The sequence below is a fragment of the Heptranchias perlo genome, chromosome 3 (assembly GCF_035084215.1).
Source record: "Heptranchias perlo isolate sHepPer1 chromosome 3, sHepPer1.hap1, whole genome shotgun sequence".
Taxonomy (NCBI): Eukaryota; Metazoa; Chordata; class Chondrichthyes; order Hexanchiformes; family Hexanchidae; genus Heptranchias; species Heptranchias perlo.
The window spans coordinates 73,652,733-73,674,809 of NC_090327.1; the positions used below are offsets into that span (position 1 = coordinate 73,652,733).

At 40.1% G+C, this 22,077-nt stretch overlaps 1 protein-coding gene across 2 annotated transcripts in view; it reads left to right on the forward strand.

The window, feature by feature from the left end:
• sgk3 (serum/glucocorticoid regulated kinase family member 3) overlaps positions 1-22,077 on the forward strand; it is a 127,929-nt gene that overhangs the window by 101,163 nt on the left and 4,689 nt on the right. For both annotated transcript variants that reach the window (XM_067980259.1, XM_067980264.1), the window contains exons 5-16: positions 6,403-6,478; positions 7,683-7,770; positions 7,906-7,955; positions 8,168-8,225; positions 8,371-8,454; positions 8,552-8,683; positions 9,934-10,046; positions 11,736-11,772; positions 12,634-12,720; positions 16,014-16,109; positions 17,735-17,890; positions 21,931-22,020. In XM_067980259.1, coding sequence (XP_067836360.1) covers positions 6,403-6,478; positions 7,683-7,770; positions 7,906-7,955; positions 8,168-8,225; positions 8,371-8,454; positions 8,552-8,683; positions 9,934-10,046; positions 11,736-11,772; positions 12,634-12,720; positions 16,014-16,109; positions 17,735-17,890; positions 21,931-22,020 — 1,067 coding nt within the window. The remainder of the gene's footprint in view (positions 1-6,402; positions 6,479-7,682; positions 7,771-7,905; positions 7,956-8,167; positions 8,226-8,370; positions 8,455-8,551; positions 8,684-9,933; positions 10,047-11,735; positions 11,773-12,633; positions 12,721-16,013; positions 16,110-17,734; positions 17,891-21,930; positions 22,021-22,077) is intronic.

Genomic DNA, 22,077 nt, shown 5'->3' on the forward strand with positions numbered 1-22,077 from the left:
GTCGGATACTATCCTTGATTTCTTTACTTAGCCACGGGTGGCTGTCATTTCTTTTACACCCTTTTTTCCTCAGTGGAATATATTTATTTTGAAAGTTGTAAAATAACTCCCTAAATGAACACCACTGCTCATGTACCGTCTTACCCTTTAATCTATTTTCCCAGTCCACTTTAATCAATTCCGCTCTCATACCATCATAGTCTCCTTTATTCAAGCTCAGTACGCTTGTTTGAGAATCAACCTTCTCACCCTCTAATTGGATATGGAATTCAACCATGTTGTGGTCGCTCGTTCCAAGGGGATCCTTAACTAGGACATTATTAATTAATCCTGACTCATTACACAGGACCAGGTCCAAGGTTGCCTGCCCCCTTGTAGGATCAGTTACATACTGCTCAAGAAATCCATCCCTGATGCACTCAATGAACTCGTCCTCAAGGCTGCTCTGCCCAATTTGATTTGTCCAGTTAATATGATAATTAAAATCCCCCATAATTATGGCTGTTCCCTTATTACATGCCCCGACTATCTCCTGATTAATACTTCTTCCAGCAGAGTTGCAACTATTAGGAGGCCTATATACTACGCCCACTAATGTTTTTTTTCCCTTATTATTCCTTATCTCCACCCAAACTGTTTCATTATCTTGATGCTTTGTCCCAATATCATTTCTCTGTATTACAGTGATTCCTTCCTTTATTAACATAGCCACCCCACCTCCCCTTCCTTCCTGCCTGTCCTTCCTGATTGTTAAATACCCTGGCATATTTAATTCCCAGTCGTTGTCACCCTGCAGCCATGTTTCTGTAATGGCCACAAGATCATACCCATACGTAGTTATTTGTGCCGTTAACTCGTCCATTTTATTACGAATGCTACGTGCATTCAGATAAAGAACTTTCAAATCTGTTTTGTGACGCTTAGTTCCTGCTTTTTCCTTTTTTAACACTTTACCTATTACTCCATACCTTCTGTCCCTTCCTGTTACGCTTTCCTCTCTCTCCCTGCTCAGGTTCCCAACCCCCTGCCACTTTAGTTTAAACCCTCCCCAACAGCACTGGCAAACACTCCTCCTAGGACAGCGGTCCCGGCCCTGCCCAGGTGCAGACCATCCGGTTTGTACTGGTCCCACCTCCCCCAGAACCGTTTCCAGTGTCCCAGGAATTTGAATCCCTCCCCCTTGCACCATTCCTCTAGCCACGTATTCATTTGAAATATCCTCCTATTTCTACTCTGACTAGCACGTGGCACTGGCAGCAATCCTGAGATTACTACCTTTGAGGTCCTATTTTTTTAATTTACCTCCTAACTCCCTATATTCTGCTTTTAGGACCTCATCCCCTTTTTTACCTATATCGTTGGTGCCTATGTGCACCACGACAGCTGGCTGTTCGCCCTCCCCCTCCAAAATGTTCTGTAGCCGCTCCGAGACATCCTTGATCCTTGCACCAGGGAGGCAACACACCATCCTGGAGTCTCGGTTGCGGCCGCAGAAACGCCTGTCTATTCCCCTTACAATTGAGTCCCCTATCACCATAGCTCTGCCACTCTTTTTCCTCCCAGCCTGTGCAGCAGAGCTACCCGTGGTGCCAGGAAGTTGGCTGCTGCTGCCTTCCCCTGATAAGTCATCCCCCCCAACAGCATCCAAAGTGGCATATCTGTTTGAGAGGGGGATGGACACAGGGGACCCCTGCACTACCTGCCTGCATCTCTTACTCTTCCTGGTGGTCACCCATTCACTTCCTGCCTGTATACCCTTTACCTGCGGTGTGACCAACTCGCTAAACGTGCTATCCACGAGTTTCTCTGCATCGCGGATGCTCCACAGTGAGTCCACCCGCAGCTCCAGCTCCGAGATACGATCGGTCAGTAGCTGCAGGTGGACACACTTCCCGCACACATGGTCGGCAGGGACACTGGTAGTGTCCATCACTTCCCACATCTTGCAGGAGGAGCATATCACGGGTGCGAGGTCTGCTGCCATGACTTGCCTTAGCTGAGTTACCCCTTTTAAATTACGTTGAAATTAGAAAATGTTAACTATACTAGGGACCTAGGTTCACTAAAAAAAAACACTATCTGCTATAAAACCTGCAGATCTTCCCTTTCTTATTACTTTACTTACAGTAAAATGGTAGAAATACTCACCTGAACCTACTCACCAATCAGCTGCCTCCCCTGTGCCGCGTCACTTTCTGACTGGTGACGTCACCCCGAACTGCCGCTGGTCTCAGAGTCTCGCTCTCAGAGTAAGCTCTGGTCTCGCTCTCTCCGCGCTGTTTATATCTCCGCTCTGGTCTCGCTCTCTCCCGCCGCTCACCGCTCTCAGGTCCACTACCGCTCTGCAGGAAAAGCAAGGCAAAGCAGCACCTCCTTCCCCCACTTCACCTAACTCCCACACGTACCGAACTCTCAGCACACTGTGTAATATCCGCACACCGTGCAGTCCGCACTGACAGGCCCCTGTATTTCTACAGTTGAGACTCAGATGAGTCAGGCCTGCCCCACCTTCAGGGACCAGTTGAATCTAGCTAACCAATTAACTTGCTACAGCAGCTCTCTGCTGAAGCCTGACAGAAACTTAGAAATTTAAACTTTTAAATTGACCTTAAACAGTTGAAGCAATATGCACTAGATTTAAAGAGATTAACCCTTCAACTCCCACACCTGACAGAAACTTAGAAATTTAAACTTTTAAATTGACCTTAAACAGTTGAAGCAATATGCACTAGATTTAAAGAGATTAACCCTTCAACTCCCACACGTACCGAACTCTCAGCACACTGTGTAATATCCGCACACCGTGCAGTCCGCACTGACAGGCCCCTGTATTTCTACAGTTGAGACTCAGATGAGTCAGGCCTGCCCCACCTTCAGGGACCAGTTGAATCTAGCTAACCAATTAACTTGCTACAGCAGCTCTCTGCTGAAGCCTGACAGAAACTTAGAAATTTAAACTTTTAAATTGACCTTAAACAGTTGAAGCAATATGCACTAGATTTAAAGAGATTAACCCTTCAACTCCCACACCTGACAGAAACTTAGAAATTTAAACTTTTAAATTGACCTTAAACAGTTGAAGCAATATGCACTAGATTTAAAGAGATTAACCCTTCAACTCCCACACGTACCGAACTCTCAGCTCATGGGAGATTTCACTTATCCCCAAATAAACTGACAGGAGGTAGGGAAAGGGGGAAAGGGAATGGAGTTTTTACAGTGTGTTCAGGACTACTTTCTTACCCAATACGTAAGAAGCCCAACAAGAGAGAAATCACTGCTGGATCTAGTAGTGGGAAATAAACCAGAACAGATAAAAGAAGTAAGCGTAGGGGAATATCTAGGTTATAGCAATCATAACATAATACGGTTTAGAATAATGATTTGGGAAAGACACTAGTAAGACAAAGACCAAAGTAATAGATTGGAAAAAAGCTAATTTTGAGGGGATGAGAATGAAACTAGGGAAGGTAAACTGAAAAAAAAAATGTTGACAGAGATAGAGCAGCAGTGGGAAATATTTAAAAGGGTTATCAAAAGCATTCAGGAGAAATATTTTCCTCAAGAACAAGTTGGCCAATAATGGAACACCATGGATGAATAAAGAGTTATGGGTAAAATTGAAACTAAAGAGAAAGACATACACTAAGTACATAGACAATAAAAGAGAGGATGACAAAAGGGAATATGAAAAGGTTAGCAAAAAAAGTCAAAAAAACAATTAGGAAAGCAAAGAGAAACTATGAGATTAAATTATCAAGAAATATAAAAAGAAATAGTAAAGTATTCCACAGACACACAAATAACAAAAGAAAAATCAGGATACGGATAGGACCACTGAAGGATACACAAGATAAGCTCACAGGTAATGACAGCAAAATGGCTGAATAGTCACTTTGCCTCAGTATTTACCAGGGAGACTAAAAAGGTGGGCATGACATTAGAAGACAAGATCAAAAAAGATATAAAGACTTTTAAGATAGAAAGGGGGGGATAATTGATAAACTAATCAAACTTAGAGAAGATTGAACCCTGGTTTGAATGGATTGCATCAGTGCATATTAAAAGAAGTTGGGGAAGAGGTAGCAGAGGCACTATTAAAGAATTACACAGAATTTTATGCTCCACACAAGCCATATTGCATTTTTCTAATTTTTTTATAAATGGGAATAGAGTTGGCGGACAGCTAATGTTATTCCTATATTTAAAAAGGGAGATAGAACAAGTCCAGGGAACTATAGACCGATTAGCTTAAAGTAGAAAAGATAATGAAATCTTTACTCAAACATGTAATAGAAAACATCTAGAAAACAAAAATATAATAGAGTAGTCAGCATGGATTTCAAAAGTGAAGTCTTGCTTGATCAACTTTATTGAATTCTTTGAAGCAGTAACAGAGAGTAGACAAGGGTAATGCAATAAATGTAATATTTGGATTTTCAAATGGCCTTCGACAAGGTACCACATTGTAGACTCATGACTAAGGTTAGAGCATGTGGAGTTAGGGGACAGGCAGCAGTCTGGCAAAAGGTGGGAAGTGGTGTTCCACAGGGATCAGTGCTGGGACCACTATTATTGATAATTTACATTAACGATTTGGACTCTGGAATCGGAAGTACAATGTCAAAATTTGAGGACGCACCAAATTGGGCAGTGTAGTTAATATAAAGGAAGAATGTGACAAACTACAAGAAGACATTAATAAACTTGCAGAATGGGCATGTAATTGGCAAATTAATTTCAATGTAGATAAGTGTGAGGTGGTGCATTTTGGTAGGAGGAATGAGGCCACATACTGATTAGATAATAATCTAAATGGGGTTGAGGAGCAAAAGAATCTAGGGGTACAGATACACAAGTCACTAAAAGTAGCATCGCAGGGTAATAAGACCATTTAAAAAAAAAAGTAAACCGAGGACTGGGATTCATTTTTAGAGGGATAGTATTGAAAAGCAGAGAAGTTATGTTAAACTTGTATAGAACCTTGGTTAGACCACACTTTGAGTAGTGTGCACAGTTCTGGTCTCTATATTATAAAAAGGATATACAGGCACTGGAGAAGGTGCATTAAAGATTCACAAGGATGATAACAGAACTGAGAGGATATACTTATTTGGAAAGGCTGAACAGGCTACGGCTCTTCTCTCTAGAAAAGAGAAGGCTGAGGGGTGATCAGATAGAGGTCTCTAAGATAATGAAAGGGTTTGATAGGATAGATCGTAGAGAAAATGTTTCTACTTGTGTGGGAGTCCAAAATTAGAGGTCACAAATATAAGATAGTCACTAATCCAACAGGGAATTCAGGAGAAGCTTCTTTACCCAAAGAGTGGTAAGAATGCAGAACACGCTACCACAAGGAGTTGAGGATGAATTTAAGGGGAAGCTAGATAAGCACATGAGGGAGAAAGGAATAGGAGAGTATGCTGATGGGGTTAGATGAAGAGGGGTGGAATAGATAGAGGAGTAGAGGTGAAAACCCTGGAATCATTTAAGAATCAGTTGGATGCTGCAGTGGAGGACTTTAGGGTCAGTCTTGATGGATGAACTAAGATGAGCCTAATGGCTATCTCATCTGTAATTATCTTCTGATCTTTTGAATGGGGCTTTCTCAAATCCATGGAATAATGTTAGTGTTTTATATGCGGTGTCATATGAAGTAGGAATGTGATACTTCCAATGGAAATTGTACACTCTAATATTAAGGAAGCAATCTCCGCGCCTGACTGTGTTCGGGATCTGACTCTTTTTGGGCTCTGTAAGCTGAAAATGCATGGCTGCTTCCTACTGACCCTTTAGCAGGCCCAAATGGGACTGGTGAAGACTGCTAAAAGAGGAGAGCTGCATTCTGTTCATGGATCTCTACTTGAGCACTGCTGCCCCAGCATCAGTATGAAAGTACCTTCAGATTATCTCGGTTTGGCATGGTCTTTTTTCTTTGCAATTCAGCCCCCACATGCAAAGCTCCTGTATGTGGAAGCTGAATGAATGAGGAAGAACATGTTCAATTGACTGCTTTCAGTATAGTGTTCCTCGCTCTTTATTTGAAGTTCTTCAATTGCCACATACAGGGGCTTTGTGTGTGGAGGTAAAATGTTAAATTTGTATCTTAAACATTTTATAAGTGAAATTACTGAAGCCATCTGGAGGGCACATGTTCATCTCAAGTTCAGTTCCACGCTTCTGTGTGTTGTTGCTGTCTCAGTGTAGCTAGTATTCTGCAAACCATGTCTGGGCACGTTTTAATAGTCAATTGAGTGAATCTCAAACAGATTGATATTGCTTGGAAAATGCTTTTGTAGTTTTCTAATTAATAATACAAGAGTTACATACTGTTTACCCAAATTCCATCAGGAGTGGAACAAAAGGAGTTCTTTCAACTTTTTGTACTTTTTTTTCTTACAGCCTTTATTAAGCAAAGACGAGCAGGATTGAATGAATTCATTCAGAAACTGGTATCAAATCCGATATTAAGTGAACAGTAAGTTTCATCTTATTACTTCCATGAAATTATGACCATGTTCATTTTAATTGGCTTCTTGGAGCAATTTAATGTATTAAACACGTATTTTTACCCTGCAGCTAAAGAAGCTTTCTTAATTAAATCCAGCTAAGTAACCATGTGTGTTTTTATAATTGCTATTTCTGTACCTCCTACTTTGTGTTCTTCAAGGCTGAGGTTGGCTGTTGCTAAAAATATAAGATTTTGCAGCTTTTTGGTTTTCCAACATGTTGAATCAGAGAATGGTTGGATCCAGGTTGCCTGCAGGAACTTTAAGTCAAAGAGGCTATGGCTAGCATGGTGAGAGCCAGGCATATTGCTTTTATTTTTTCATCTCCTGCTAAGTCTAGGTTTGTAATTGTAATAGAAAAGAATCAATTCTACTGTTTAACCATATCAGTGTGAGATTGTGTGGTTTTGAGAATCATCACATTAAAATTACTCCCACTAATTTGAAAAAGTTGGTTTCTTTATTATAGCCACCTATAAAGGTTTACTGCCACTCTGTAGTGGAAGGTGTACAGTATGATGCTAGCTTCTAGTAAAGGGCATAAATAGGCTATAATGCTGGATTTCAGTGTGCTGGAATTGCTATACTCAAAAGATATTACAACTGCTCAAATCTGGTATGACTCCTAACATTTAAGTTTCTTGCAATTAGTTCAATAGTTTCTTAAATGCATTGCTACAATACGTATATTTAGAAATGCCATATGAACATACGAAAATGATGGGTAGGAAAAGACCAACTGGTCCATCAAGCCTGCCCCACATTCATGATGCCTGGAGCATCATAACTAAACACTTTCAATCCCCCAGCAGCCATGCAATCTTCTAGGAGAGGCAAAAATCCAGAAAAAGAACCCAGGACCAAAAGGTGGGGGGGGAAATCGGGAAAATTCCTCTCTGATTTTCCCCCTCTCGGGTGATTGAAACCAGTCCAGGCGATTGCATTGACCATGCTAATACTAACTGTTAAATCACTTACCTTTTTATAAGATGCGAGCCAAGAACCAGTTCAGCTCTCTTCTGAAACTTCCTGTGGTGTGTTGGCATGGTTTTTGGCATTTTAAAAGCATTCTTGTATTTAAATTTTTGTTTGATTCTAACATTTTTATCCATTTCTTCAGAACATCAAAGCAAACTACCATTTGAAAAAAGTTACTCTCTTTATTTTCTTTAGCCCTGATGTTCGAGCATTTCTTCAAATGGACAACCCAAAGAATCAATCAGATCCATCAGAAGATGAAGATGAAAAGCCTGGTCATATGGTACTGTACATAGTGATGAGTTCTTTAGTTTTAAAATGTACATACTGCCTCAGAGATTGACAAACAGTTTTCTGTCATGATCCAATTTAATGTCATGCCTGATCCAGAGATCTAAGATCATTTTTATTTCTGCAGCAACATTCTACCTCTGAAAGCATTTATCTTGGTGCCTCAGGAAATCCACAGTAAGTACTTCATAGCTCTAAATATTTGTTTCGATTTTTTTTTTCTTGTAATAAAAACTTAGACCATCTTGCCATTTAAAAAAAAAACGGTACGTCATCTAGTAGGTTGTCGAATTTTATATTGCACCGCATTAGGATTTCATGCTTTGTGTATTTTAATCTCATGCTGCTTAACTTACAGATTTTTGACTTTTGTGGGGTATTTATTTCAGGGCTAAGCCAACAGACTTTGCTTTCTTGAAGCTAATTGGCAAAGGAAGCTTTGGCAAGGTAAGATTTGAAATATTCAACTTTTTCTTCTGCTGATGCATCAGCCTCTTTTGCTTCAATATTTCACAGAGGTACATGTTGCCACAGTTTGTGTCCAATAAGCAATGACTCTTATGGATCGTAACTATAAAATTATTTTTGTTAGGTTCTACTTGCAAAACATAAAACTGATGGGAAATTTTATGCCATCAAGGTCTTGCAGAAGAAAATAATTCTAAAGAAGAAAGAGGTAATATTAGAAATTTCATTTGTTGCCAAAAACATTTTTTTTGGTGGTTTCTTTTTTGTGCATGTATGTCAGCTGTTAAAATATTTTCTTACTGCAGCAAAGGCACATTATGGCTGAGCGTAATGTGTTGCTAAAAAATGCGAAACATCCCTTCCTGGTTGGGCTTCATTACTCGTTCCAAACCACAGACAAGCTCTACTTTGTCCTGGATTTTATTAACGGTGGAGAGGTTAGTATTAATTTTGAACTGGTAGACAGCTACTATGGTAGCACTGAATTGTGATTTTCTTTGCCCACTAACTGGAACAGATTTCAATATGTTTAACACTTTTGAAAATTGGTACTAATGCTGAAATAAAAAGCAAGTTACAGACAAATACAGAATTACTAAATAGCTGCATTTGGTACCTATATATAATATAATGACTCTTCCTACTTATTTTGATCTTTCTATTTTACATTTTCTTTCCCCTTTCCCTCCCCTACCCTTGATCCGTGGTATGTGCCATTGGCGCAGGTAATCTGTTCCACATCCTCCACCAATGTTATTTTAAAAGCATTCTATGTGATTCCCTATAAATTGGCCACTCACCCGTGAGGAAGCAGCTAGCCTCAGTTCATTACCTCCTCCGTGTCCCCACCAACACATATTTTTGACCTGAAACTCCTTAAGTTTCAAACTCTTAAGTCTTTTTCACCCCAAACACAAAAGCTAATTTCCATAGTCAATCAATGATCTGAAGCAAGCCTCCCATCTTCCACCATCCATAAACTTAAGCTCATCCAAACCTCTGTTGTCCATATCCTAACTTGCACCAAGACCCGTTCACCCATAACCCCTGTGCTCGCTGACCTACATCGGCTCCAGTTCATCAATGCCTCGAATTTAAAATTCTCATCCTTGTGTTTAAATCCCTCCATGGCCTTGCCTCTCCCTATCTCTGTAGACCCTACAAACCTCAGAGAACTCTGTGTTCCTCCAACTTTGGCCTCTTGTGCATCCCACTTCCTTCATCCCACCATTGGCGGTTTTATCTTCAGCTTTCTAGACCCTAACCTCAGGAATTCCCTGCCTAAACCTCTCCGCCTCTCTACCTCTCTCGCCTCCTTTAAGACACTCCTTGAAACCTATCTCTTTGACCAAGCTTTTAGTTACCTGTGCTAATATCTCCTCCTTTCGCTCAATGTCAGTTTTTGTCTGATTACGATCCTGTGAAGCGCCTTGGAACGTTGCACTATGTTAAAGGCGCAATATAAATGCAAGTTATTGTTACAATTTCACTATACCTAGTGCACGCAGGAAATCTTCCCCTTCCTATGTTAGCCATAATCTGTCCCTTTAGAAAAGGCAGCCTATAATCTTGACGTAAACACACAAATTGGAACTATTCCTCGTCCCCATAGTTTATGGGTAACATGGAAAACCTATGCTGCATTTGATCGTTGTGAGTTAATGTACTTATCCTAAACTATTTTCAGTTGTTTTTCCATCTACAAAGGGAGCGTTGCTTCCCAGAAGACAGAGCCAGATTTTATGCTGCAGAAATGGCTAGTGCACTGGGATATTTGCATTCACTCAACATTGTTTACAGGTAACCTATTGTTCTGAACTTCATGTAAATCATTACAAAATAGATGCATCTTCAGTGCTGCTCTCATTGTACAATATAATTTTTGAACAGTTGAGCAGTGTGTGTTGATATTTCAACTTACACAATGCTACAGAATGATAACATGCAAGAGAAGATGAGTGGAAGCTCTAAGCTAAGCGGTTTATCTAACCACATTCTGCATGCTTTCAAAAATAGGAATGCAAGCAAGTACTCATCTGACTATGCAAACAAACACTACCTTATCCTTTTGATAGTGGTAGCAGTGCTTTTTTTGGGATATGCACCAAAGGCAAGTGGAGAGAATTCAATCACCCTCTGACTTGTGCCTTGTAGGTAGTGGAGAGGCTTTGGGGAGTCAAGAGGTGAGCCACCCGCCACAGAATACCCAGCTTCTGAATTGCTCTATTAGCAATGGCATTTATGTGGCTAGTCCAGTTGAGTTTGTGGTCATTGGCGACCTCTAGAATATTGATAGTGGGGGACTCAGCAATGATAATGCCATTGAATTTCATGAGGAGGTGGTTAGGCTTTCTCATTGGAGCCGGTCATTACCTGGCATTTGTATGGCACAAATGTTATTTACCTTTAATCATCCCAAGCCTGAACGTTGTCCAGGTCTTGCTGCATGCGGGTATGGACTGTTTTAGTATCTGAGGAATTCCAATGGAGCTGAACACTGTGCAATCATCAGCGAACAGTCTCACTTCTGATCTTCTGATTAAGGGAAGGTCATTGATGAGGCAGCTGAAGATGGTTGGGCCTAGGACACTGCCCTGAGGAACTCCTGCAGCAATGTCCTGGGGCTGAGATGATTGGCCTCCAACAACAACAAAAACAACAACAACCATCTTCCTTTATGCCAGGCATGACTCCAGCCACTGGAGAGTTTTCCCCGTGTTACCCATTGATTTCAGTTTTACTAGGGCTGCTTGGTGCCACTTTCGGTCAAATGCTGCCTTGATGTCGAGGGCAGTCACTCTTACCTCCGCTCTGGAATTCAGCTCTTGTGCCATTTTTGGCAAGGCTATAATGAAGTCTGGATTTGAGTGGTCCTGATGGAACACAAACTAAGCATCGGTGAGCAGGTTATTGGTGAGTAAGTGCCACTTGATAGCGCTCTTGACAACTGCTTCCATCAATTTGCTGATGATTGGGAGTAGACTGATGGGGCGGTAGTGGCCGGGTTGGATTTGTCCTGTTTTTTTGTAGACAGGACATACCTGATCAATTTTCCACATTTTCTAGCACAGTCCATACTGGCCTCCCAGCTTCACCATACACAATCCTCAACTTTTTCGAAATATTGCTGCTTGTATCCTATTCCATGGTAGTTTCACCCTTAGCCTCACCAACCTGCATTTGCTCCCAGTTCCAGAATGCTTCCTGTTGGTGGTATTGGTGATGCTTGTGGTGTTTTTGGTGGTGTTGCTGCAGTGGCTGTGTTGTTTTTACTTAATGATCTGATTTGTTTGTACCATAACCATTCTGTAAATGATGCCATGTGTGTTTATTTAAACTTGAAATTGATCAATGATTTTCCAAACTTTCTCCCATCAACGCTCTTTTCAGCGTTCCCATTTCTTATTGTTAGTGTTAAATGACTTGCTGTTAGGCTTAAAATTAAGCCGATGTAAAGGTACATCAATTTATTTCTTCTTTTTGTAATAGGGATTTAAAACCAGAAAATATCCTTTTAGACTCACAGGTATGCATATGATTTTCTTATTAATAAAGCAGTTTGCTTCTTTAAGAACACAAACATGGGCCACAGATGTAACCTATAAACTTCCATTTCTCCATATTGGTCTGTTATGTGAACACCAGGAAATTAGGATGGAATCGGGCTAACTATTAGGTACAATATTTTGACAGGTTTTAATGTGGTAAGTTTAAATGCTTCTTAACAAATATGACCGATTACTTAGTGCATGTAAACACCAAAATCCCCTGCCTGATGCACAAGTGTTGTGTTACTGGTATAACTGAAGACATCGTGTATACCTGTTCATGGTTCCCACAAATGGTCATAGATTAAATAATTTATGTTTTTACAATAATTGAGCTATAAGAATATAGGGGATATTAGTGGCTCAATGTTTTGTATGTTTCCCATCATAATCATTAAAATACATATTCCACTATGCTTGCCAGTTTACTTACTGAATTAGCAATTTTGAAACTGCTATTCAATTTTTAAAAATAAATGGTCGTTAGTATTGCTGAAGTGGTTGCAAGATCATTTAAATTACATTTCAATTATTTAATTGTTTACACTTTAAATAAAAAGAAAAGCATCTGTAAATGCTTTAAATCTGAACCAAAAATAGAAAATGGTGTAAATACAGAGCAAATCACTGAGCTTCTGTAAAGAGGCAAAGCAAATGAATGGAAAAAGCCTTCTTCAGAACTGGAGCAGGGTCTTGCATCCAAATGTTACCCTGTCTTTTCTCTTTACAGATGCTGATTGACTTTGTATATGTCCAGCATTTTCTGTTTAAATTTTACATTGTTTAAATGTCTTTTGTTTTAATTATTTGATTTATTAGCTGTTTACTTTGTGTTACAGGGGCACGTGGCTTTAACAGACTTTGGCCTCTGCAAAGAAGGAATTGCTTGCACTGACACCACAACAACTTTCTGTGGAACTCCAGAGGTGATAAATTTTTAAAGAAATTTTTATACTGTTTGGCAAGTAATTTTAGCACTATTTCACAGTACTTACTGATTTGCTACATGAAGAACATTATTTTGCGATGCAGGTTAAATATATTAGTTATGAAGAATGGTCATGGCCCTGGCTAAGGGACAGAATGGTAATTTATATGATAAGATGCTGGATTCATTGCCATTCATCCACAGTCATTTAGGCTCAGTTGGCAAATTCTGGTAGCTGTCATGGGAACGCAGGAAAGTAGGGCAGGAAAAGCTAAAACAGTAGCACCAAAGCCACCTTAGGATTGTACTTCCCATCTAATCAAAGAGTAGGATTGATGTTGGATCTGGCGCACCCAGGAGAAAAGTGAAAAGTGAAAAGTAAGGAGAGACAGTAGCACAATCGAAGTGAGGAAGAAGAGAAACATAAGCGAAGGAGTGAGTGAGCAGGGTGTACTTGGAATGTGAAGTCATAGTTAAGAAGAAAGGCTCTAAAAATTGGGGCTAAAGGGGGAATCTAATAGTCGCATACACTTTTTAATTTCCTGGGGGTGTTCCCTGCTCTGCTGCTCAATAACCCTTTCAAATGGTAATCCTGAGTCTATGCTCCCTGTTAACCAATTCATTAACCAATGGAAACAATACTTTCACTATTTACATTCACAAAACTGTCATAATTTTGAAAGCCTCTGTTAGATTCCCTCTTTTTAGAGCCTTTCTTCATAACTATTAACTTCACATTCCTGGTATCAATCAAGTGAATCATTGCTGTATCCTTTCCATGCATCCAATATCCTTCGTATAATGGAGTGACCAGAACTCTACACATACTCCATCTCTGATCTAACCAACATCTTGCACAAATGCATCATCACTTCCTTGCTTTTATACTCAATGCCCTATGTAACAAAAACCTTGATGTGGAGATGCCGGTGATGGACTGGGGTTGACAAATGCAAGGAATCTTACAACACCAGGTTATAGTCCAACTGTTTTATTTGAAAATCACAATCCGAAAGCTTGTGATTTTCAAATAAAACAGTTGGACTATAACCTGGTGTTGTAAGATTCCTTGCATTTAACAAAAACCTGGAAACCCATTTGGCGTTTTAACGGCCTTTTCTACTTGTATTTCCACCTTTTTAAAGATATGTATCAGCACCCATAGATCTCTCTGTTCCTCCACTCTGTTAAGAGCCTTACCATTTAGGGTACACTTCCTTTCATTGTTCATTTCCCAAAATGTAATAGTTCACATTTCTCTGCATTTAACTGTATTAGCCAATTCTAATCTGTCCCTGTTGTTAAATCTCTCTCATTTTTTCTCACAGTTTGCCATGCCCCCTAATTTGATGTCATTTGTCTATGGCATATGTCCAAATCATATATATATAAAAATGAAAAATCAAGGTCCCAAAACATCCTGCCAATCCAAAAACACATCCATTTGTCCCCAAATCTTTGCTATTTTGTCCCCTAGCCACCCTATGTTTATGTGCATTAATTTTTGTAATCAATATCTCATGTGGCACCTTATCAGATTCATTCTGGAAGTCCATATGTAGATCAATTGCATTCTCTTTATCTTTCCTGTGGTTTCCTCAAAATATTAAATTAAGTTGATCAACAACAACCTGCTTTTACAAATTCATGACTGTTCCCGATCAGCCCTTGTCTTTCTAATTGTTCCGTAATTTCATCCCCTATTATGTAATGCTAAAGTGATCCCTTTAATGCTAAAGGAATCTCTTTAGCATTACTGCTAAAGGGATCAAGGGATATGGGGAAAAAGCGGGAACAGAGTACTGAGTTAGACGATCAGCCATGATCATTTTGAATGGCAGAGCAGGCCCGAAGGGCCGAATGGCCTACTCTTGCTCCTATTTTCTATGTTTCTATGTAATCTAGAAGTTTGCCCACAACCAAGGTAAATCTAGCCTATAATCTCCTTGGCTTTTCCTTTTGCCCTTTATTGAATAGGTGTGTAACGTTTTCCACTCTCCAGTCATTTGGCACAATTACTGTTTCCAAAGCGTTTTGGGAAATTATGGTTAATGTTTCTGCTACTTTTTCCTTTAAACTCCATTTTGTATTCTGGAATACATACTCTGGATATGGTGAATTCTCTATTTTTAGTCTTTATTTTAGAACAATGTCCTTTTCAATATGTATCTTCAGTGGTGACTCTTTCATATCATCAGGTACTAATTATCTCTACCAATCTCTCATTCTGAAGAACAAGATGGCTCTCTTCATCTAGTGTGGCCCCACCCTACATTGTAATTATCTGTTATAAGCCTATATTCATGGCTGTTTTTGAATTGCCAGCATTTTTGAAATTGTTGCTCGACTTTTGTTAGTTTTCAAGGCTGACATGTATGCTGTTAGCCCTGGTTGCTACTCATACCAGACAGTGTTTGCGACTTCACTCTATGCTGCAAGAGGGAATTCCTGGTCTTGTGATCAGTCGGGAATTGCCACCTGCAACAGAGTCCAATCTCAATCCTGAAATGAAGTAAGACCCTTGAGTAGGAGCTGCTGCCAATTAAGTAGCACATCAAGGAGGTAGGATATTTCTGTGATTTGAGAGGTGGAGGTATTTGAAGAGAGAGATTGCCTCTGTGAACTGGGATAAGAGGTTAGAGGGAGAGAAAGCCTCTGTGAAGGGAGAAGACTGACTCACGCTGGCCTTTGGGAAAGTACTGGTTTGTTGAATATGGATAAATCCAGATGTCACTTACTTTTCTTGATAGTTTTGATCTAAAAAAAAATTACAATTGTGAAGCAAAAGTTTTAAAAATGAACCAGACTGCATCATTTGAATGGGAAAATTAGTTGAAGAGAAAAGTAAGCATTGTTCTGTTTTTTTTATTAAGTATAATTTTGACCCCATGAATACAATGCTATGGTCTGTGGCGCTCTCTCTAAATAGCCACAAATTACTGCAATCTGATTAAACTCTCTCTATATAACTTAATTTTTGATGGGATCTAGAGATGAACTAAGGATTTAATCAGATGCTTCAGTCAGATTTTATACCTTGTTTACTTTGGGAACTTGGAAGAATTGGCCAGTTCAACTCTTTACTCTTTCCAATTAGTATCATGGATATCTTCATTATCTACCAGGACGTTGGAACAGGACCTGGGTATGAGCTCGACCCATTCCAAAAAAAAACTAAGGCTTGAACCAGAGAAAAAAACAGCACCAACGAACAAAAAACAAACCCAAAATAAAGATGCATTTTAATGAGTGGCTACTGCATTCTAGTAAATATTTATTTCTCTATTTCAGTACCTTGCACCAGAAGTGCTCAAAAAGCAACCTTATGATAATACAGTTGACTGGTGGTGTCTCGGCTCTGTTCTGTTTGAGATGCTATATGGCCTGGTATGTAATCTAGTTTGTAATTGTGTATTTCATTGAGCGTCTATCATTTTTTAATAAAGTATTCTACATTTGAATCTGTTTAAATGATGTAGCAACATTTTTGCTTTACTTTGAAGGCCATTGTTCTTAGATGGCCATGCATCAGGGGTACAATAGTGTAGTGGTACTGGACCAGCAATCAAGAGGTTGAGTGCTCAAATCCCATCATGATAAGTTGTGAATTTGGCTAGCACTAAAAAAAAGACCATTAAGGTGCCAGATTGTCAATTTAAAAACCCAATTGGTTCATTGCTTCATGGAAGGACATCTGCCACCCCTACCTGGTTGGGCTATACGTGACTCTACTTCATATTACATGGTTGACTCTTAACGCCCTCTGAATTGACCAAGCAAGCCACTCAGTTGTACAATTACTCAAAAAGGTAGCTAGGGATGGTGAATAAATGTGATCTTGCCAGCATTGCCCACATTCTGAGAACAAATTTAAAAATGTTTTAATTGTTTCTTTACTCTTATTCTATGGTCTGTAATGTAGAAGTGCCAGACAATCATTTCTCACACAAAAAAATGTTGGGTTAACATCTTTGTACCTGAGAAACAAAATCTTAACCATTCAGAAGTAAATGTTTGCAATTCTACTCTCTTTCTGTCAATGGCTTAGTTTGATCTAGTGGTTTGTTTCTTTTTAATCTTTCACCTTTATCGCTGATTGCAATGATGTAGGCAAATAAACAACCTGTGGTTTTTTATGTTCATGCTTTATTTATTCATCTCGTGAACATTTCAACATGTAATTCATGTACATTTTTTCCACAACAAGTGGCTACGGAATCTTGGCATCTGCTCCAGGCTCTGCTCAGAAACAACTCAATCAATCAATCAATCAATCAGAAGGCATCTTGGGGCCTGTGATGCTTTTAATAAGATGTAGTCTGCAGATATACCTGGTTGTTAAAGAAGTGCAGGTTAATCTGGTAGAGGGCTTTGATGCTAAGTGAATGACAGTTTTTCTCTGGTATAAAAGAAATAAAGCACTTCAGGGGGGATTCTACCACCATGTACACCATTCACCAGAGATAGGAACGCTGTTCAGATACATAACACTCTGCTTTTCTGACCACAGTTAGACTATTGTGTTGAGGCTTCAAAAAAAATTCAGATTAGTACCACTCTTCCATCACCTCCATGCAACAGTAGCAGAACAGACACAGCCGGTCAGTAAGTGAGCCTCTTGCAGTATTTGTCATTAAATCCTTACCTTGTTCCTTTCCTAGTGACCTTAATGAGAAGTTTGCACCAAATGGCACATTCATGCTCATTGCTTCTCATATGTCATGCTCCAATCTAGACCGGGTGTTGGAAGTGCTGGAGGTACTATATTTTTCTACAGCAGAAAAAGTAAATTGTAAGTTACTCTTGGACATAGCCTCATGGCTGACTACAAAGTGGCATACCCCCTATAAGGAGGCTAGCTGCCTGCCCTGATGTCAGGGATATACTGTGTAGAGCCCAGAGAATGCAAGACTATTTGAGAGAAAGAAGAAAATATTTTTTAAAAGGATAACAGCAACTTGATCAAAAATAAAATACGCAGTTCACCAAAACCAGTATGTTTGATCCTGCAGCCTCCCTTCTACAGTCGTGATACTGCAGAGATGTACGAATATATTCTTCACAAGCCATTGCAGCTGAGGCCCGGAGCAAGTAATGAAGCCTGTTCTATCCTGGAAGGACTACTTGAAAAAGAGAGGCAGAAAAGACTAGGAGCAAAAGAAGATTTTGTAAGTAGTTCTTGTAAAACCTTGAAATCCTGTACCATTTAATAGCATTTAGGCTGATAAACAAGGTGCCCCCCTGCTTCCCCAGCTCATACAATCTTGTGCCTCACAGCAGCACTTGGTCTTCCTGGCTGCACACATGACTCCCTTTCAGATGGCTTTGCTAGGTGTCAGCCTTGGCTCACTGGTAGCATTCTCACCTCTGAGTCAGAAGATCGTGGGTTCAAGTCCCACTCCAGAGACTTGAACACATAATCTAGGCCTACACTTCATTGCAGTACTGAGGGAATGCTGTACTATCAGAGTGGCATCTTTCAGATGAGACGTCAAACCAAGACCCCAACTGCCCTTACAGGTGGATGTAAAAGATCCCGTGGTACAATTTTCCTTTTCATCCTCTTCATTTTTGCACTGTTCCTCCTCGACATATTTCAGTTTCATGACAGTTCTGACTTTCCTCTCTTGCCAAACTAGCCAATTCTAACACTCTGCCCATATCATTCTGTAGTAACTCGTAGTAGCTCGTAGTAACTGCTGTTTGTTTCTGGTAATTTAAAACATGAAGAAAACAAAAGAATTAGTCCACAAGGAGTTAAATACCCTTTTTGGAATGTCTAATCATTAATATTGAAGAACACAGAGAACAAACAGGAAAGTGGAATTAGACCCTGTGGGTCATGTGGAGAAAAATACCGGTACAGATTTTTTGGGCCAAATGTGTGATATGGTCCTTCAACATTCTATGATTCTGTTCTATAATTCCTTACCTCCCTCGATCTTTCATTCTTCCTATAACCTTCAGGCTTTTACAGCTCAATCTTTGCACCTAATCACCACTACCTGATTTAACTTGTCTTTTCTTTTTACCTTTGGTGCTGTGCTATGGACTTTGACCCTTCATCTTGATTTCTCAACTTAAAAAGGAAATAGATGTCCTTTCTTCACCTTTGCAGGTTTCCAACCAAACTGTGTTCAGATCACTCCATAAAAAATGTAGAGGGTGAGAAGAGATTATCCTTTGAAGGTGTACTCTTTAAGATAAGCCCTTATGATGACCATAAAATGATATCTTCCTATACTGTTTTAAAACTTAAATTAGACTGGTTGTCAGCTGTACACGCACTAGGCGTGTATGTGTGTGCTTGCACGCGGGCGCGCACATGTGAGGTAACGCTAGGTAAGGTTTCCCCGTGGACCAAGCTTTTGGTCACCTGTCCTAATATCTCCTTATGTGGCTTGGTGTCGAAGTGTGCCTGATAACGCTCCTGTGAAGCACCTTGGGACGTTTTACTATCATAAAGGCGCTATATAAATGCAAGTCGTTGTTATGAACAGGAAGCTATATCCCACATAGTGAATGGTTAGTCTTGCTGTAGCCCATCAAGTAATTCTAGCGCTTTCAATACAATTTTGATTAGGAAAATGACGCATTTTTGTCCCATGTACAGTCCCGGGTACGGTAGCATAGTGGTTGTTACTGGACTAATAATCCAGAGTCATGAGTTCAAATCCTACCATGGCAGCTAGGGAATTTAAATTCAATTAATTAAATAAAATCTGGAATTTAAAAAAAACTAGTATCAGTAATGGTGGCCATGAAACTACTGGATTGTCGTAAAAACCCATCTGGTCCTTTGGGGAAGGAAACCTGCTGTCCTTACCCGGTCCGGCCTATATGTGACTCCAGACCCACAGCAATGTGGTTGATTCTTAATCGCCCTCTGAAATGGCCTAGCAAGCCACTCAATTGTCACCACCATTTTCTCAAGGGCAATTAGGGATGGGCAATAAATACTGGCCTTGCCAGCAACACCCGTATCCCATGAACAAATTTTAAAAAGTCTTCTGGCTGCAAATCAGATCCAGGAAAATAAAAATTCTCAGAATAGCTTCCATTATTGTTTGTTGTGTTCCCAGCAACATTAAACATGTAAGTACCTATTTCTTTTGGGGTCCAGTGCTTTATAATTTTAAAATTCCACGTTACTCATTGGCCACTGTTTCCCCATCTGAGTTGTGCCCCTTGGTTCTCTTTTCCCCGGCTCAGAATAAAACCATGGTCCAGGCCCCACATCACCACGTCATCAATGCCGCAGGCGATCAGCTAGTAATGTACGCCAGAACTTTCAACTTCAGCAGGAGCATGTTGGATCGGTCACCCATTATACACCCCACCTGATATCCCTTTCCATGACTCTGATATCATTCGTTTTATTCCCCCGCTGAAATCGAGTTCTGCCCAAAGCTTTGAGATGCATCTGTCTCACCATTGCATGTGCAAAATGTTCATCAAGCAAGAAGTCCTGATTGGCTCAAGTTTCCAAGGAATCAACGAAGAAATCACTTTCCTATGGTCCTCTCACCTTTCACCACATCTCTAATGTTAAACTTCTACCATATTCTCTGACTCATTGGAAACAGTGACATAGGAGATCTATTGGTACATAAATAAATAATGACCATCCTGGTAAAACATTGTGAAGAAGATTCTTGTTACAGCATTACACCACATGAACTTGGATATTTATATGGAGACCCTAAAGATCAAGTAATTCTCTGGCAAGTGGTTTTTGGTACTAATTGGCAAAAATCTTCTTGTGATGCTTGGGCTAAATTGTTCACTAAGTGTGGTATAGAACTTGAAACTTTGATATAAATAGCATGCAAATTAAGTCTTTTGAAAATTACACTTAGGCCATGTGGTTCTGAAATCATTTTTCTTCTATAGTTGACCTTAAGCTCCAAATTATTTCCTATAAATAGCAACGAGGTGAACAAACAGTTCCTTTTTTTAGTGGTGGTGTTTGAAAGAGAATGTTGGCCAGGACACCGGAAGAACTCCCTGTTCTTTAAAAGTACTGCCATGGGATCTTTAGCATCAATCTGAACCACCAGAACAGCAAAATGGAGTCTTGGTTTAACATCTCATCTAAAAGACAGTATCTCTGATAATATATCACTCCCTTTATACTGTACTGAAGTGTAAGCCTAGATTATTTACTCTGGTCGTGAAGCGGTGCTTGAATCCACGGTTTCTGACTTTTTCAATTTTTTGAATATCCACAACTGGTATGAACAGGATTAAACTCTGTTATAATGCTCTGCATGGTAAAATAATTTGTAGACACTTGGGGTCCTGATTTTAAGGGGGGGGGGGGGCAGGTATGGTGTGCGCAAGCCCCAAAATGGGCAGCGCACCCGGGGAGACCAGGGATGTGAAGTCCCTGTGGAAACTGTCCCCAGCAGTTAGTAGGACTCAAATGATCATACTTACCTGCTGGGCTCTTCTGGCCCACGGTCCAGCTCTGGCCTGATTGGGAAACTGTCACTACTGCCCCACTCAGGCCCCTGACTGAAATTGCAGATTGGGTCCTGATGACATCATCGAATTCAATCTGCATATTTAAAGTAGGACCCCCACTGCCTTCCCGCAGGTGTCCCGCTCGCCTGCTCAAAAGAGCAGATTAAGATCAGGAAACGGAAAGAAGGCAGCGGGATCAGAGGGAGTAAGTGACTGTCCTCATTTTAACTACCCCTGTAAAGAATCTTACAACACCAGGTTATAGTCCAACAAATTTATTTGAAAATCACAAGCTTTCGGAGATTACCTCCTTCGTCAGGTGAGTGAGTGTGGGACTCCTTGAACGTTTCGCATTTATAGTCAGAGAACAATACCTGGTGATTACAGATAATCTTTCCAACTGCCCGTTGTCAAGGCAATCAAAGTGTTCAGACAGAGAGGTGTTACCTACAGGACCACCGAATACACAAACGGCCAGAACACAAGACAGAGAGAGAGAGAGGGAGAAACATCTGAAAGGAAGAGAAAGACAGAGAATGACCCGTTGTATTAAAAACTACCCCTGGCCTGGTTTCCGCCAGATGTGGCCTCATTGTCTGGACTCTCATCTTAAAAATAGCCAGTTGAGCAAGTAACCAAATTTGTATTATTCTGTGTGTGCGTAGTTCTAATGTGACTTTTATATAATGTTCCTAAGAATTTCTGCTGTACATTGATTTGCTGTGGGGTTGCACTCTTGCAGGTTGAAATCAAAAGCCATCCTTTTTTTGATGTCATCAACTGGGACAATCTAGATCGGAAGGAAATTCCTCCACCATTTAATCCCAGTGTGGTATGTAACTGCCTTTTCAGTAATTTGATAAACTGAATCATAAATAATACTTAATAT